General features: G+C 42.0%; 1 protein-coding gene across 1 annotated transcript in view; it reads right to left on the minus strand.

The window, feature by feature from the left end:
* Nucleotides 1–16328, minus strand: part of FANCC (FA complementation group C) — a 219736-nt gene that overhangs the window by 22620 nt on the left and 180788 nt on the right. Inside the window, exons 8-10 of the mRNA XM_069476304.1 lie at nucleotides 10359–10515; nucleotides 1968–2020; nucleotides 539–638 (exon numbers count right to left, since the gene is read on the minus strand). Coding sequence (XP_069332405.1) covers nucleotides 539–638; nucleotides 1968–2020; nucleotides 10359–10515 — 310 coding nt within the window. The remainder of the gene's footprint in view (nucleotides 1–538; nucleotides 639–1967; nucleotides 2021–10358; nucleotides 10516–16328) is intronic.

Consider the following 16328-nt stretch of genomic DNA (forward strand, 5'->3'; position numbering starts at 1 on the left):
ACATGCCTCCTGGTCGCTGCCATTCCTCATCCCTGCTCCCGGGCACTTTCACTACCTTCTTTCTCTCTTGGAATTTTTGGGTCTCTGCTAGGAAGGAAGAAGCTAAGAGTTAAGAATATCTAGTATTGCTTTGTAATAAGTGGCATTTCCTATTCAGTACATGCCATATGAAGTCAAGGATGCCTACTGCTGGCCTGGGAGGGTCAGATGTAGCATCCCACTCTGCAGACAGCACACAACACAGGGCCAGGGCAATTCAGCCTGCAGGTCAACACATCCTGATGACAGAGTTCTCAGACACAACAGTAGACAGATGCTCTTGGTACCAGGGCACGGGGCAGAAAGAAACCTTCGCAATTTATTTTCAGTTAAAATGGTTTTACCTTTGTGGGGCCACTCATTTGGAAGCTTCTTTTGCGAGAAAAACAGTCCCTCAAAATTACTGAAAATAAAGTGCTACTTTCTGGTGATTAGCTAAATACTTCTAACAGCCTCTTTTTCTTTGGGGTGAATGAGTAATATATGCAATATAACGAACCTGCTTGTTTTCTTTTCCCAGAGCTTCTACAAAGCATTGTGTAAACACTTGAATAGTGGCTAAGACTTCTGGAGCTCCATCCGTTTCCAGGAGTGCGCACCTGAACAATGCGAAGTCAGATCACAACATGTTTAATGATTAATCTGGCACACACGCGAACCTGAATGGCAAGGGGGAAGAGTGGGAGCATTCTTTCTGAGTCATGAGCTTCAGCAGTTTCTCAACTCATCCGATTTCGGTCCTTGGGTGAAAGCAGGAGAAATCTGTCTCTCCCTCTCCTAAATACTTTCTCACAACTGCAATGTGCAGAGCTCTCTGTCTTGGCTCTTACAATTAGGAAGCACTGCAAACCCTTTCCATGTAGTTTGCATGTTCTTTACAAGTATCTTCATATTGTATGCCCGGACATGTGACATCCACATTTTGCTCTTGCAGGTGGAGACAGAGCTGCTCAAAGGGGTAAAATGGCTCAGTCACATCCACTCAGCAAAGTGGCAGAAGAATCCATGTGTGCCTTGGTTTCCACACACTTTCATACAATTAATGTTTATGTTTGTTTAACCAAAAAGAAAAAAAAATCAACTCAAATTTTGTTAGCTTTAAACTAAAAGCCATATATAGTCTGAAATCTTAGTTCTGTGATCATTTAACTTAAAGCTGGTATACTTCAGAACCAACCCAAGTGGTCAGTTATGTGTTACTGTAAAAAGTCCTTTCCTTGAGGTCTGCTGTCTGCCCCAGAGCCTCTGCTGCTGAGACAGACACAATACCCCAGCTGCCCACCATCCAGGAGAGAGGCCAGAAACACTGCTGGGGTGACCAGCTCTCCCAGCGGGGTCCAACCTCAGGTAAAACCCCCACTACCTGCCAGCCATAACCCAACCTCTTGTCCAGTGAGCTCCTCATCTCTCGTCATCTATAAATCCAATGCATTTCCCCAGAAGTACTCATATTTTCAAAATAAAAATTAATATGTTATAACATGCATGGTATATTTTGCCTTTCAGAAGAACTCTGTTAAGAATGGCTTTATTTATTTTTCTTGGCTTTCCTTAGGTTTAAAGTCTTTTAAAAAGATTGGTCAGCCCTCATGTGGTGAAGGGAGTATATTGCTACCTTTTATTCTGAGCTGAGAAAATCCTACATGAATATTTCATGTTATTAATGTCTCACTCAATTCTGCTTTTCTCTCATTATTATTAGAATTTAAAAAGGTTAAAAGAAAAACTTATCTTAATTCTTAGGCATTGGCTTTTAAATACAAACTGACTTTTGAGTTTCTACCTCTAATTACCAAAAAGCTCAGAGGGATAAAGAATCAGAAATTCTAATTTCCCTATAGTACAGTCAGAGACTGCCATAGAATTTTTTATTCACGTTTAGAAATTGAGCATTTTTAGATCACTAGCAGAAATAGTATAACATTTACCTGAACATTTCATCAACAATCCGAAATATGGCAGGGTGGCAGGCTGCTTGAGGCTATAAAAGGAAAAGACTATGAGAATGTGAAATATCACAGGTATTTCATCAATCACAACTTGCTATTAAATATTATCAGGCAAATGAGTTGCCCAGAATTGCTGGTGTCTAGAAAATGAGCACATTCCTTTGGGTTAGAAAAAAGAACCACTGGTGCACTGAAAAGCCCCACATACAAATGCAAACAGTGGTTCTCTTTGGACAGGGGACTTTGAGCAAGCTTTGTATCTTCTTTATACTCCCGTACGCCCCACATTCTTGATAATAAGCCCATGTGATCCATAAAAGAGAATCAAGTAAGTATCACGGAAAACTTAAAAATGCCTTCTACCAGCATGCTGCAGTGAAGACACAGAGTCTGCCTGTGTGGCTAGTTTTACTTACATGTGCCTTGTGTCTGACCTCCTCAAATGGCTAGTAGTGCCTCAAGGTCAGATCTGCGCCTGCTATCTTTTCATTCCTGTTTATTAGGTAATGAACACATTTCATAATTTAGGATAAACCAGTGACCACTACCATGGACTAAATGGCTTTGCATCTTAGTACACTATAAATGTAGCAGCTGAAGTTATTTAGGACGAGAAGAAGGCTAATGAAGAAAAAAAAAATACCATCATCTTGAATGATGAAAGATATCTAATTTGTTCCTTGAATACTTTTGTGAGAGGTTTTGATGATTTCAATCTGCAGAAACTGACCTCCTGTGGCCTGGCGCAGGGGGATTCAGAGGGCCTGACCCAGGTTCCATATCTTTTTGGCCAGAGCTCAAAGCATGAGGTGACACCAGATGAAAATGCCCACTTGTGTTCCAAGACAGATAGTTTACAGTAGCATCCAAATGTTAGTGGATTAGGCTCTATAGGGAATTTCTTCCAGTTATATTACATTTGACATGACTATCTTTGGGAAACATTTTTCAAAGCCCCCCCTTAGCAAAAAAAAAAAAAAAAAGAAAAAGAAAAAGAAAAAGAAAGAAAGAAAGAAAGAAAAAACGATACGCTCTGTCCCTCCAGTTTCCTGGGCCATGCTGAAGGAAGCATGGTGCTTGTCCCCACGGACCTCCCGTCCCCGCAGGACTCCGAGGCATTTTGAGTTGTGGCATTGAGCCTGTGCCATCTAGCGTTCACATGCCACCACTACAGGCTGCCACAGGAGGTACAGGCAAGAATGCAGCCACTTGTTCAAACAATGGGATTATCTCTTAATTATGCGAAGGAGAGAGATTGTGATTTGCATGTTAAAATTTTCTACTCTTTAAATAGAGTAATCCATGCTCTCTCATTCTTCACTGATGTGCACTTTTATCTAAAAGAAACCAACCTGAAATCCTCATAGATAAATTCATTATCTACTCAAGAAAGTAATTTTTCAGAACTATGGTTCAACAGATGAGGCAGGTTATTTCTTGGCCTTGATCTTTGGCAAGTCAGTTAATCTCCCTGTTTCTCAGCCTCAGTGTAAATAACAACAGTTATTAAAAGGTCACTGGACATATGCCCAGAAAATATCATAAAAGTTTCTATGTACTCATAATGCCAAAAATAAAACAAGGAAAAAGCAAACTGCATGTCTTAAAGAAATCTGATTCATCTAAGTTTGCCACAACAATTTTTCAAAGTTTCATATATAGAATATTTATCTATATTAGCCTCTTGAATAAGAGTATTCAAAACCAAATAACACTTGTTATATGCCCCCAGGCAGACAGACACAGAGCCTGAAAATGCATTGATAGAAAATAGAATCAGACTTGAAAATGGTAAAAATAGAATTTATTTTCATTCTAAATGGTCTGTCTACCCCAGAGCCGCTCTGTAGGTTTGATGCCAGTAGAAAATCAGTCAATACAAATTACGGGATTTCCAAATGGCAAAGAAAACGATGAGCTGATACGTAGATTAGGGCTACCATGAAAACCACAAGAGTAAGCAAGTAAGAAAGTTCTGACTTAATTTGTCAAAAGAGAATGGAAGCTTGGATATACTTTTCATTTATGCAATGTTTTCTAGCAAAACAGCTCAATCAAATGTTTTAAATGTCTCCAGGCTGTGTGGAATCTGCTTGTTCTCCCCATGCAGATGGATTCTTCTCTTAGATTTCTTTCTTTCCAAATATTTCAGACCCTTGGCTACTTTCAAACTGCTTCCACAACCAGTTTTAGCCTTTAAAATAGATAAGATGCCAGGTGGCAGGGGAACCCTGCTGAAACAGCAATGGTAGAGATTTTTAATTTAAAACTAGTTTCCCTTGCCACCCCAGAGCTCTGAACAGCAATTTCTCATCTGCACCCTTCACTGATGGTTTTTAAAATGAAACTCTTTATACTTTCTGAGCACATAATTTCAGGGTCAGTGAGTCCCCTCATGAGGACTGGAATGTTCACAGGTCAGGCATGTGTCTCAGCGACAGCAAATCACAAAAGCAAACTTAAGCTGCTTTTCTTATCAAGAGGATCTTCCAAATAGAAGTTTGGATGCACACTTCTTTGGAAGCCTTTCTTCCCCCTAAGTCTTGACAGCATCCTCATGAGTGATGGGGCAAACATCTATCCCCTCTGTGTGCTGTTTTATTTGTAGAACGCGATGCTCTAGTAACACACCACAGATCACTCTGCAACCCTGGGCTCTGGAGTCTGGCTCTGAGGCCCCACGATCTGGGCAATTATCTTCCCTATAAAAATGAGGAAAGGAAAGAAAAGTTTTCTTGGGTTCCATCTGTTTGTTTTTCTCCATCCTACCAGAATCTGTTCCTTCTCAAGCTCCTCTCTTCTCCATCTGGCCTAATAATTTTCATATACGGATCATTTCAAGTCTAGGGAAATTCTGTCACCAGGAGGCCATCAATAACATGAGTCTTGTCCTTCTTCCCTCCCCCGGACCTTCCACTAAATGTCAGAGGATGAATAGAAGGTGATGATGGAGGGCTCTGGGCCTTTGTCTTCCTTCTCTCATGAACCAGACTGTCCTGTCGGGTGTGCACCCCCTTCCGCCCATGAGGCGCTTTCCCTCCAGTCTACCCCACAGCTACCCAGAACTGTGTCGTGGGCCCCCTCTCTGAGAACAGCCCTCCCATCCCTCAACAAAACAAGGGAAGATGAAGTCAATATGGAATAAATACACACAACAATGTTCTCTACTCCTGTATTTTGGAGGACAGGCAAGGGACAGGCCAGCCTGTCACTCTGCACCAGGAACTGTGCAAACAACATTGATTCTTGAGCTCTGCTCTTGATATTTGCTTAAGCTGTTATTGTCATCAGTGATTATTACAAGCCACTTGTCACTTTAAAGAGGTCTGAGAACACAAAGAACAGACTTCTCAGGAAGAAATAGTTATTTTTTTCTATCACTTTCTGATTCTGTGTGTGCGTGAGAAAGAAAGTATCAGGAAAGGGGGAGTGAGAGAAAACTAGAAAGGTAAATTATATTATGATTTGAGATAATTCACAAACAAAAGTGAATGTCTCTTAGAAAAAATAAAAAGGCAATGAAAGAACAGAAAAAATTTTCAAGTCCTTTTCTTCTATCACCCTATTTCCTTAAAAATAAAGAATAGCAAATGAGAGAGAAGCAGGTGAGGTTCATTAAGCTTGGAATCATTCTCTTTCATAGATTATTTTAATGTACATTAAGTATTTTATTCAGGAAACAGTCATTTGAAGAAATCAGCTGACAAGAAGCTCTTCCTCCAATTTACCCATAATACTCAACAGCAAACCCCCTTGTTGAGTTAAAAAATGATTTGGTTTAAAAAAAAAAAAAATCTACTTCTATAAAACCTTCACATCTATCACATAATATGAGGCACCTTTATAAATATGTATTTTGATTATGCCATTTTCTTCTTTTCTATTTTCAAAATACTAAACACAGAACTCTAAATATCCTTTTTACTTAGAATCTATTTTGTTCTAAAACATTCAGGTTTCTTTCAACAAATTTGAGCTTGGAAAAATTATTCTTTCTTTTTAATCTTTGCCAGATGTTGTTTATACACAAGCAATTTTTTTCAGTGCTCCATAATGCAATTATTGTTTAATTAGTGATAAATCTGTCATTCCTGGGCTTAAGAACTTAACAAGTACCAAATGTACTTTTGCGTTTTAAATTTACGCATGTTCTGAGTGTTCAGACACAGAAGTGGGAAGCACGCGTGGGAAGGCACAGGGAAGCCCAGCTCTGGATGGAGGACAAAAACTCCCCAAGTCTGAAGTCCCCTCCTAGCTGTGCCCAGCAGCCTCTACGCAGTTAGCCGGTGGAGCCTGAGCAGGAAGAAAGCTCCCCAGGCCCTTGCTGCTTCTCCGCTCAGCCTCTGCGTGGCAATGACAGCCCCCGCCCCCACGACCTCCTGGCCACTCCTGCTCTGTTTTGGAGTTTTTTCTTCTCCTCCTTCATCCCCGACTGATCTCGAGGCCCTGCATCCCCACCAGTGACAACAGAACTTGCCATCTGGGCCTCTTTCTCTCCAGAGACAATGCTGGGGGATCTGGTGCCCCCTTGAGGCCAACACTGGAAAGTGCAACTACAGTCCGAGATACAAACCCTTCAGCTTATGGCCACAGACATACCACACCTTCCTACTCCACCACTGAGAAATTATCCACCTCAGCTCTTGTTAACTTATATACACGACATTAAAAAGCTCAAAAAGGAAGTGATAAAAAGACTGCTAATGAAAAATCGGAAAAGAAAACCTTGGAACATTCATGAAAAGCTATTCAAGCACAGAAAACACATCATCCAGGATGTGGAGTTAATTCTTCAGCACGATATTTTACTAAGGAGAAATTGTGCACTGGGATTTTGTGTGAAGGAGGTTTCCTTTTCTTTTTGAAGTGGCTACAATTGCTAGCTGGAGAGTAAGGAAAAGAACGTATCCTATCTCACATGGAGGAGGACACTGAGGTATTTGGATGCTTTTTGCTCTTAAGCTCTTATTAGATAATGCTTTTAGTTGAGCTACTAAGACTTTTACGTAGGAGAGAAAAACAGTAGTATTCTCTGATTTAAAATCTGAGTGAAACAAAAACAAAACAATCCTGCCTCCTGGGTGCTCCCCAACATGCCTCCTCTGCCCTCTTTCCTCCTGGGGCCAATCTGCCTGGGAAGGTGAGGGGCAGCTCCTCTGGATGCAGTGGCAGGTGGGGTCAGCTGGCAGACGAGTGAGTGGGAGGGCATGGGAACCAGGGTACCTCCCGGCTCTGGCATGCAGCTCAGCAGCCAAGCACAGTGCCACCCTGCCACCCACCAGCACTTTTCATTCAAATGTGGAATCTGAACAATAGCTTTCTGGGCTCCACAAACAGAATTGTAACTGGAAAACATAACATCCTTCTGATTCAGGGCCAGCCTTGGGAAACCAAATGGTGCCAAGAAAGCTGCATAATTAGCAAGTGGCTTTCACTGCTTTTGGTGACATCAGTTTTTAAGGTCAGGTTTGAAGCTATGGATTATGGTCTGTCAGGGCCTGTGCTGTCAAGGGAAACGTAAGACCATCTGCTTTTGAAAAGTTTCAGTAACGCCTCGGTTGATTGAGGAGCCACCAACTGTGGCCGGCAGCCGTGTGCTTGAGGGCAGTCCATGGAAGCCAAAGGGGAAGCCTCAAAAGTAAACAGGTTTTGAAAACTTATTTTTATTTTATAAGTCAAATACGTATATATGTATTTAAAATTCAGGTGATACTATATTAGTCCTTTATTATTCATAGTCTTAATAGAAAATACCAGGCCTGTGAGTCCCAAGAACATTTGGGGAGGTCATTTTACTTTGTACAACCTGTACCACACTTTTATCTTTTGTTTTCGTTACATTTTGGTAACTATAGAATTTCCAGGACTCATTCTGGATAGTCCCAAGAGATGGACATATAATTAACAGTGCTCCATATAAAACACAAGTTATATAGACCATCACACTTTAATTACTCTCAGAATCCAACCCTAATGTAATAGGCATCAGGTTTCTTCCGAAGCAAAGCACAGCAGTCTCGTGCTATCTGAGTCCTAGAGATCTCTCTGATACTTTGGTATGGTCCTGTCACTGAACCAAGATACTGCACTGCGATAAATAAATCAGATGATGCAATTAGGAAGCAGGTTCTTCGGGTTACCCTGTAATCACTTGGCCACGTCACAGGCTTCGTCCAGATTCCTTTGCTTTCTGACACGGCAGGCCCAGGATGCTGGAGGAGAACAGCCCACGCCAATCAGGGCTCCCAGCTCACTGTCTGTATCGTAATTACCTCCTTGAACCACGAGGCAGAGAGGTCACAGCCTGCCAATGCCACAATACATTAAACCAAATAACACCCTCTAGAATCCCCCTTTAACCATAATGGAAACGCTGAATCTCTACACACATGATCCTGATAAAAGCTTTTGTAAATCAACTGACTTCAAAGCTTTTTGACTGGAGGGAGATTACTGTAGACGACAAACTGGAGACTGAGTGTTACACAGGGTGGTGTCTGATGGGAGGGCTGCTTTCTCTCTCTCCTACCCACTGTGCTCAGTCACTAGTGCTGCTCAGGCCTGAGGGCCACAGGTAGAAAAGACATGGAGAAGGTTCAGAGAAGAACCACAAGGCTCAAGGAGAGGTTGCAGAAAAGGTAACGGGACTGGAATTTTTCAAAATGGAGAAGAGTTGAATTTTATAAGCACCCTGGGAGCAAGCAAATAGCCCAGTTAATATATTTTGCCACTGAAAAAGGACCAGAGAAAATGAACTTAAATTACAGCATGCACATTTAAGTTAGAAATAAAGAGTTTTACCAGACAATAAAGGTAATTTATTACCTTTAATCACTTGGAATCAGCTGCCAGGGGGCTTCTGAAGTTTTTATTTTTAATTGTATTGTAATTATTTTTAAATAAGGTGCATTCCTATTCCTGCCTTAATACACAATTCTTTTGAAGAATGAGGTCAGGTGGTAATTATCCTTAAAAAATATCCTCTTTGGGCTCTCTCGGTATTAATATACCTGTCTTCTTTCTTTTGTTTTTCTATCAAACATTATAAACTTTCAGATCAGTTGGGTTCAGTCTGTGCCACCTAATGCACAGGTGACAGCAGCATGGCTAATTAGTGACGGCAACACCATCCACGTTCAGCTGGGAGGCCCCAGAACACAAGGCAGAGAGAGTTCGTGAAACAAGGGAGGCCAGGCAAGGCCCTGGTGGAGAGAAACAGGATAGAGGAAGAAGGTAACTTATTCAATTATGATTCCCTTACACAGCCTCCAACCTGGAAAACAGAGAACAAACACAGCAAGTCCCAACTAAATTAAACAAATCAAAGGCGTCTGGGAGGTGAGAGTTGTTTGAGCTCAGGACAAGTGAGCACAGCCAACCTCAGAGCCTTCCTCAATCTCGGGTACGGATGAGCCGAGCGGTGACACCCCTCCTTCCCAGTGTCTTGGCCACCAACTGAAAACCAGGCTGTTCGCCATGGCTCTCTGAACTCACTTTCTCCACCTGTACACCAAGAAGACACTCTCTGTGCCAAATCCCCACAGATTACAAAAGCTAATGAGAAAACAGGTCAAAGTTTCCTGAGGTTTCTGGAAGACAGACCCCAAGGGACCATGACACTTACAGTTTTTTTTAAATTGTTTTTCCAGGATGCATTGGTTTCTATCCCTGTTTTTACAACAATGTGCTGAAATTCCACAGAACTGCCTCCCACAGAAGGAAAATACCCTGACTAGTCAGTCAGGCTCTGAGGACTGCCCGACACTAGGTCAGGCCACGGAGGCCCACGTGGCCCTGGGGCCCCCGACTTCACAGTCCTGAGGGTCAAGGGGCCCAGAGCTGCTGCACCGGGAGGGTTCAAGGCAGGCGGCCTCACGCCAAAAGAAAACTTACAGAAGTCTTAGTTTTGTTGCTTTAACCATTTTTCTGGGGTTTAGTTTTGTTTTTCTTGAGTGTTTTATTTTTCCTCTAGTAAAGAGCTAAAAATTTATTTTTGAACATTTTTCTTTGTTAATTGATTCCTCCTCTCATCCATAAGATCTTCATTTCTAAAAACTTTCTTTTCATGTTGAAATACAAAATGCTGTTTTTAAAAAGTTTGTTGTCCAAATGTCGTTCTCGGGAATATGGAATATACGGCACACCAATCAAGTAAATCGCAACTCTCTCCCTGCCCGCCCCAAGCATGCAGAAAAGCCCCCTTACGCTGGCATTTTTAAAATAAAATGTAAATACACAATTATTTTTAAAGGTTTCAGTTGTTCTTTTGTTTACATTCCCCCCCACCCCGCCTTTTATTCTTTGACTAAAAGAAATGATTCCCGGCATCTCCTTTAAGGATTTTTCTCTTCATCAAAGCCCAGCACGTACCAGCGATGAATCTTTTATAAAGCATTCGATCCTTCTCAGACAATTTCTCTCACTGGAGATTAGCTGTTCAAAAAGATGCAGCATTGCTTTTTCAAGGCTGGGAAGGTGCCGAAGCCAAAGGCAGACTATAGCTGACGTGGGGAGAGAAATCTTCTTCCTTTCAGTAAGAAATAAACAAAATTTTAAACAGAAATGGATTACTCAAAAAAGATTAAGAAAGTTCAAAATGCAATTGCTAATCCAATTTGTGAAACAACTTCTCATCGTGGTCAAAGCAGCAGTTAATATTTATAGCATCAGTGAATATTTACCAAGTACTCATTTGCAAAATAATGTGAATATGCTTCCACTTCAACTCACCTTAAGAAATCGGAGAAATGCTCAGGGAAAAAAAATTGCCTTCAAAAAGGATAAGCAAATATACAGTGATGGAAGAAAAACAGAGTGATAAAAAATGAGATGGAAACAGGCCTTGTGATATCAAGTCCCTAACTTAAGAAATAGTTATGTTTGAAATTGCATCATAGTGGTTCAAAGTATGAACCGGACCTAAGTTTCAGTCTCAGAGCCACCACCTACTAACTGTACGACCTTGGGAAAGTTACTTAACCTCTAAACCCGTTTATTCATCTGTAAAATGGGCCTGCCTCCTTCATGGTGTTGTTGGAAGGATAAAATGCAATTAACACATGGACAGTGATTAGCACAGTGTTTGGCACATAGTAAATATTCAATATCTATATTTGTAAATCTGTTGCTTGAAAGTTAAACATCTTTATTAACAATTTCATATATGGTGGTTACGGCCTAGTTGACGGACACATAGTGGATTTTAAGTATGATACTCTAAACATACAACCCTTTTGGACAGGTACGTTGCTACATAGAGTGTATTTGGAGGTCCTTCTGTGTCAGTGAATTGGGGCTCCACCACCCCTCCTGAGAGGGAGCACGAGGGGGCACATGTCTAACTCTGAGCCTGTGGTGGTGGCTCTGGGACTCCTGCGCATCCCAGACAGCAGGGTGCTTCCAAGGCTCTGCCATAGGTGCTTACTGCTATTAGTAAGGAAGACCAGAGCTGCGGCAAAGGCTCTCCAACACCCAACAACCCCTTCGGTGCCTGTCCCTTCACCACAACTCCCGGGCCACTTCTCTGCAGGGCTGGTGTGAGGCCTAAGGACTGGGTTCAGGGACAGGAAGGGACAGAGTAGGGGCAGACAAGGATGCAGTTGCCAATAGTTCTGCTTTTTCTCCTGACTCAGCGTAACTCCTGCAGACCTTGTCCTGGATTGACTCCGGGGCAAGAGGAGTAGCTGAGGAAGCTGAGGACTGCGGGGGTGGGGGGTGGGGGGACCTGTGGAGGAGCTGGCAGGATGAGGGTGGGGCACATCCACCTCAGAGCCTTCTTCCGGCCTCACATTTGCACCCTGTCTGGGACCCCTAGCAGGGTCCCTTCCCCCATCTACCCACCTGCTGCACCTGGCCAAGAACTGCCATGGTGCCCACACCCTCTCAGTGCTGGATGTAACATTTACTCAGATGAAAAGCTGGAAAGATATGTGGAGGATTTACTAAGAGCTCAGTTTGGGGGTGTGGATTTGAAACGTTTGAGACACAACCAAGCAGAGATATTAATAGGTCCTTGAAGATCCAAGCTGGAGGTTCTGGGACAGGTCTGGGACACTCAGGGGTGTCACTTGGCAGGGAAGGTGCTGAGAATGGATGAGAACTCCGAGGAAGGGAGTGCTAAGTGGGGAGACGAGAGGGCCAGAATCCGAACATAGTGCGCAGGCAGCAGGTGGCAGGCCTAGGAGGAGGAAGAACTGCAGACAGCAGGAGGCACACAAGCAGAGCATGAGAAGACACAGGACCTGAGAAGGAAGGGCTCAGCTGTGACCAACACTGCAGACAGACTGAGGAGGTGAGAGTGAACCACACATGCTGGGTGAGTAGGCCCAAGATGGAACTAGAAGGCAGAGTGAAAGGAAGTGCAGTCGGGACTGCAGACAGGTCTTCAGAGGAATGGCTGTGAAGGGCCTGATGCCAAGAGGTAGCCCAGAGGTGGCTGCCCTGTGTGCTCCGGAAAGGTGGTGTTTAAGCCCACGTGGCTGGCTGCTACATGGGCAGGGGCAGAGGAGTGGGAGAGGCTGAAAGAATAGGAGCTTCCATTTATTAAGGGTGCACCTGGAGTGATGCTAAGCATGTTACTTGTACTTTAATCCTCATAACAGCCCTACAGAACAGGTACCATTATTATCCCCTTACTGTATAGACGAGGCAACCAAAGTGAGGTTGGAGAGAACCAAGGTCTCACAGCTGATAAGATCTGAAGCCAGGTGGTCTTTCCACTTCCCAAGGCAGGAGAGTGCAGGAACACATGGTCTCAGGAAAAGGGTGCAGTGAGATGGGCCTGGCATGGCAGGGACAGCGACGGCTCTACTGGACGCGCCAGATGCCTGCAGCTTGTGCTCACACCCTTCAGTGGGAGGGAAGTCTTTTCAAAGTCCAGGCTGTCAGCCAATCTTAGTCACATTAATGGACCCCTGGAGGGGATTTCTGTCCAGCTATTAAGGGGAAGCAGAACACCCCATGGGAGTGGGGGAGGGTGCGCACAGCTTCCACCATGGAGAGCCTGGCTGCTCAGTGGCTCCTCCCTTCTCGTATAGCAGTGCTGTCTTCTGACCTGATTTCATCACACCTTAACTTTTTGCAGGATCCATATAAAATAAACATGTACATCATTAGATAAGTGTTTCACTTCTGTGAAAGTTCCTCAGTCATCAGCATATCCTAATGCCCCTAACAGCCATAATGTAGTGTGTGCCATTTATCCCATCAGGTCACAGTGACAAGAGATGTGCTGCAGCACTAGGTGCAAATAAATACGGACAAATACAAAAACAACTGTATCACGCAGACTGGTAGCTCCAGCAAATATGTGAATTAGAAGGTACTGCATGGTTACACAATCACGTAAGAGTTATACTCACGTCAGTCTGTGCATGATGTTTCTGTTCCAGCCTCAGGCACAGTTTGAAAAATGTGTATATTAATGGTGCTTTTTAATTAGAGCCTTGATTCAGAGCACACTTGACTAATATCTGTGAACGATTAAATTTATGGACCCATGTTTAATATTTGAATAGTCTATTATTGATTAAATCTATTTTGCTCCAACACACCAGTGACTTAATTCTTTATAGTCACTCTTGAATGAAGAAATCACCAAGGCAGTATGATCTTAATATGCTTGCACAACAGAATTTGGTTGGGCCAACTCATTTGTACTATATAAACTGCTCTTTATGTGCACCAGGTTGATTTTGAAATAAAGTAGGCAAATCACAGAAAAAAATGCAAATGGCCTATAAAAATATGCAGATCTTCAACCTTATTAATAGTAAAGAAATGCAAACACATCAACGCCATATCCTTTTCACCCTCACACTGCAAATGCTGAGGGAAGTGGTGACACCCAATGCTGAAAGGTGTTCTCACAGGTGGGGCAGGGAGTGGCTTCATAATTCTGAGAAAATGTAAGAAAATGTAAAACACACACGTCCCTTGTCTTAATAATTGTACTTTTGTGACTCTGCCTGGAAGAAATAGAAGCATCAGTTTGAGGAAATTTATTACAGCAACATCCCAAAGATGAAATTAGAAACAACTGCAATGTGCATCGGGGGGATAGCAGACCATTCATCCATATCCATTCATGTCACGGGATATGTTCCTATTTTTTAAAAAAGAGCTGGATCTATATCCTGTGAAGGATATCTAAGATATGTTGGTTAAAAAAACATGTTCTGGAGTGATGTATATGGTGTGATGCTGTTTTTTATTTTTTTCAAAGCTACTTTAAAAAGAGAGAAAATTGCTTTATATAGATTTCTGTACGTTTAAGAAAAGTATAAGACGTGGTTACCAGAAGTACCAAAGGTTGATAAGGAGGAGATAATTAACACTTTCTGTACATACTCCTGTATTATATTGTTTGGCATAAAATGAATATATGTTCTGTGGAAATTTTAAAGAGCCAATAAAGTTAACAAAATGTTTTTAAGGACACTGACAGTTTCATTCTGTTCAACATGTGTTAGTCATAGAAGCTCTATGGTTGTCCTTTCTCTGCTCTATATTTGTTCCATCCATCCTGTCTGGCATTGATCAAAATGATGAATCCAAGGAAAACAGGATAAGATAAAAACTTGGCTCCCCAAATTCCTACCTAATAATCACAAGGAGTTTTCTGTATTATAGATATGTTTTAGGAAATTGGTAGGGCACTTAAGGCTTATGTGTAATACATCATAACTTTCCCCTTTAAAATAATGAGGAATAGGCTCCTAGTCAGCACTTTCACATAGAACATCTGATTTTTAGTGACAATTTTTGACATGAAGCAGGAGAACCCTGGACAGGGCCCTTTCCGCTTTTTAATACCTCTTGCAATTAGACTCTTCCAGATAGATGCCACGTTGATATTTAGAAAAATTTCTCCCAAATACTCGATTTAGTGAGGCAGTTATTTGTCCCCATCGTCTTCAGAAAAAGGTATTAATAGTATGTAAAAAAAAATTGGCTGCTTATTAAATAGTTTTGGCTTCCAATGTTTTTTGTAACTACAATAAGAAAACAGAACGCAGAATTAAATTATTCACAAGAAAAGTTCCTGGTGAGGGAGGTGCCTGTCTGAGGGAATGTGTTCTATACCTGTCTGAGTGGCAGAGGGGAGGCCCGGACTTCCCCAGCCATGACAAAGGCGTGCACGCAACACTCTGTCCACATTTTCAAACCAGAAAGTGATCGAAGGTTGTTTGTACTGCCAGAGAAACCCACAGAAACTGGGACCAAGTTTTCTGGAGAATTACTTAAATCCAAGAAACTGGAAAGAATACTCTCTATTACATCCTAAAGGTGTATTGACATGATAATCTGATCTAAGAAATATATCAAAATTGAGGAAACAGTACCCCCATTACCACTGGTATGTGCAGAGAATCCCACTTCTCAAAGCACAGTGCAAAAACCACCAAGCAGAAGAAACGTCCAAACGTACTAGAATTTCTAACTATTACAAAGCACCATTAGCAGATCTTTATTTGAAAAGTAAACTTTTTCAATTACTAATTTTGTGACTATATCTTATTAAGGTAAGAAAAAAGGGGAGATGTCAGGATGTCTCAATCAGTGGATAAATAGAAGCGGGAACTTTAGTTACTACTAATTCTTTGCTAGCTTTCTATCCTTGGTATTATACCAACCCTTCTTCACTTAAACCTTCAACTATATTATTTCATAACATTTAAAGCCTCATTTTTCTCAACAAAGTACTAGCAAACAGAATCCAACAGTGTATCAAAAAAATAGTTCACCATGATCAAGTGGGTTTCATCACAGGGATGCAAGGATAGTTCAATATATGCAAGTTAATAATTGTGATTCACCACATAAACAGAATTAACTACAAAAATCATGTGATCATCTCAATAGATGTAGGAAAAGCATTAGATAAAATCCAGCACTCCTTCATGATAAAAACTCTTTTTTATTATGGCATCAGCCGTGGCATCAGCCTAGCTCACGGCAACCTTAAACTCCCGGGCTCAGGCGATCTTCTTTCCTCAGCCTCCTAAGTAACTGGGACTACAGGCATGTGCCAGCTAATTTTTACTGTTTTTACTAGACATGGGATCTCACTCTTGCTCAGGCTGGTCTCAACCTCCTGAGCTCAAGTGATTCTCCCACTTTGGCCCCCCAGAGTGCTGGGATTGCAGGTGTGAGCCACCGCACCCGGCCCATGATAAAAACTCTTAACAAACTAGGCACAGAAAGAACATACCTCAAAATTATAAAAGCCATATATGATAAACCCACAGCCAACATCATCTTGAATGCAGTAAGTTTAAAGCATTTCCCTTAAGAACTGGAACAAGATAAGGATGCCCATTTTTACCACTTCTATTCAAC

The sequence above is a fragment of the Eulemur rufifrons genome, chromosome 7 (assembly GCF_041146395.1).
Source record: "Eulemur rufifrons isolate Redbay chromosome 7, OSU_ERuf_1, whole genome shotgun sequence".
NCBI lineage: Eukaryota > Metazoa > Chordata > Mammalia > Primates > Lemuridae > Eulemur > Eulemur rufifrons.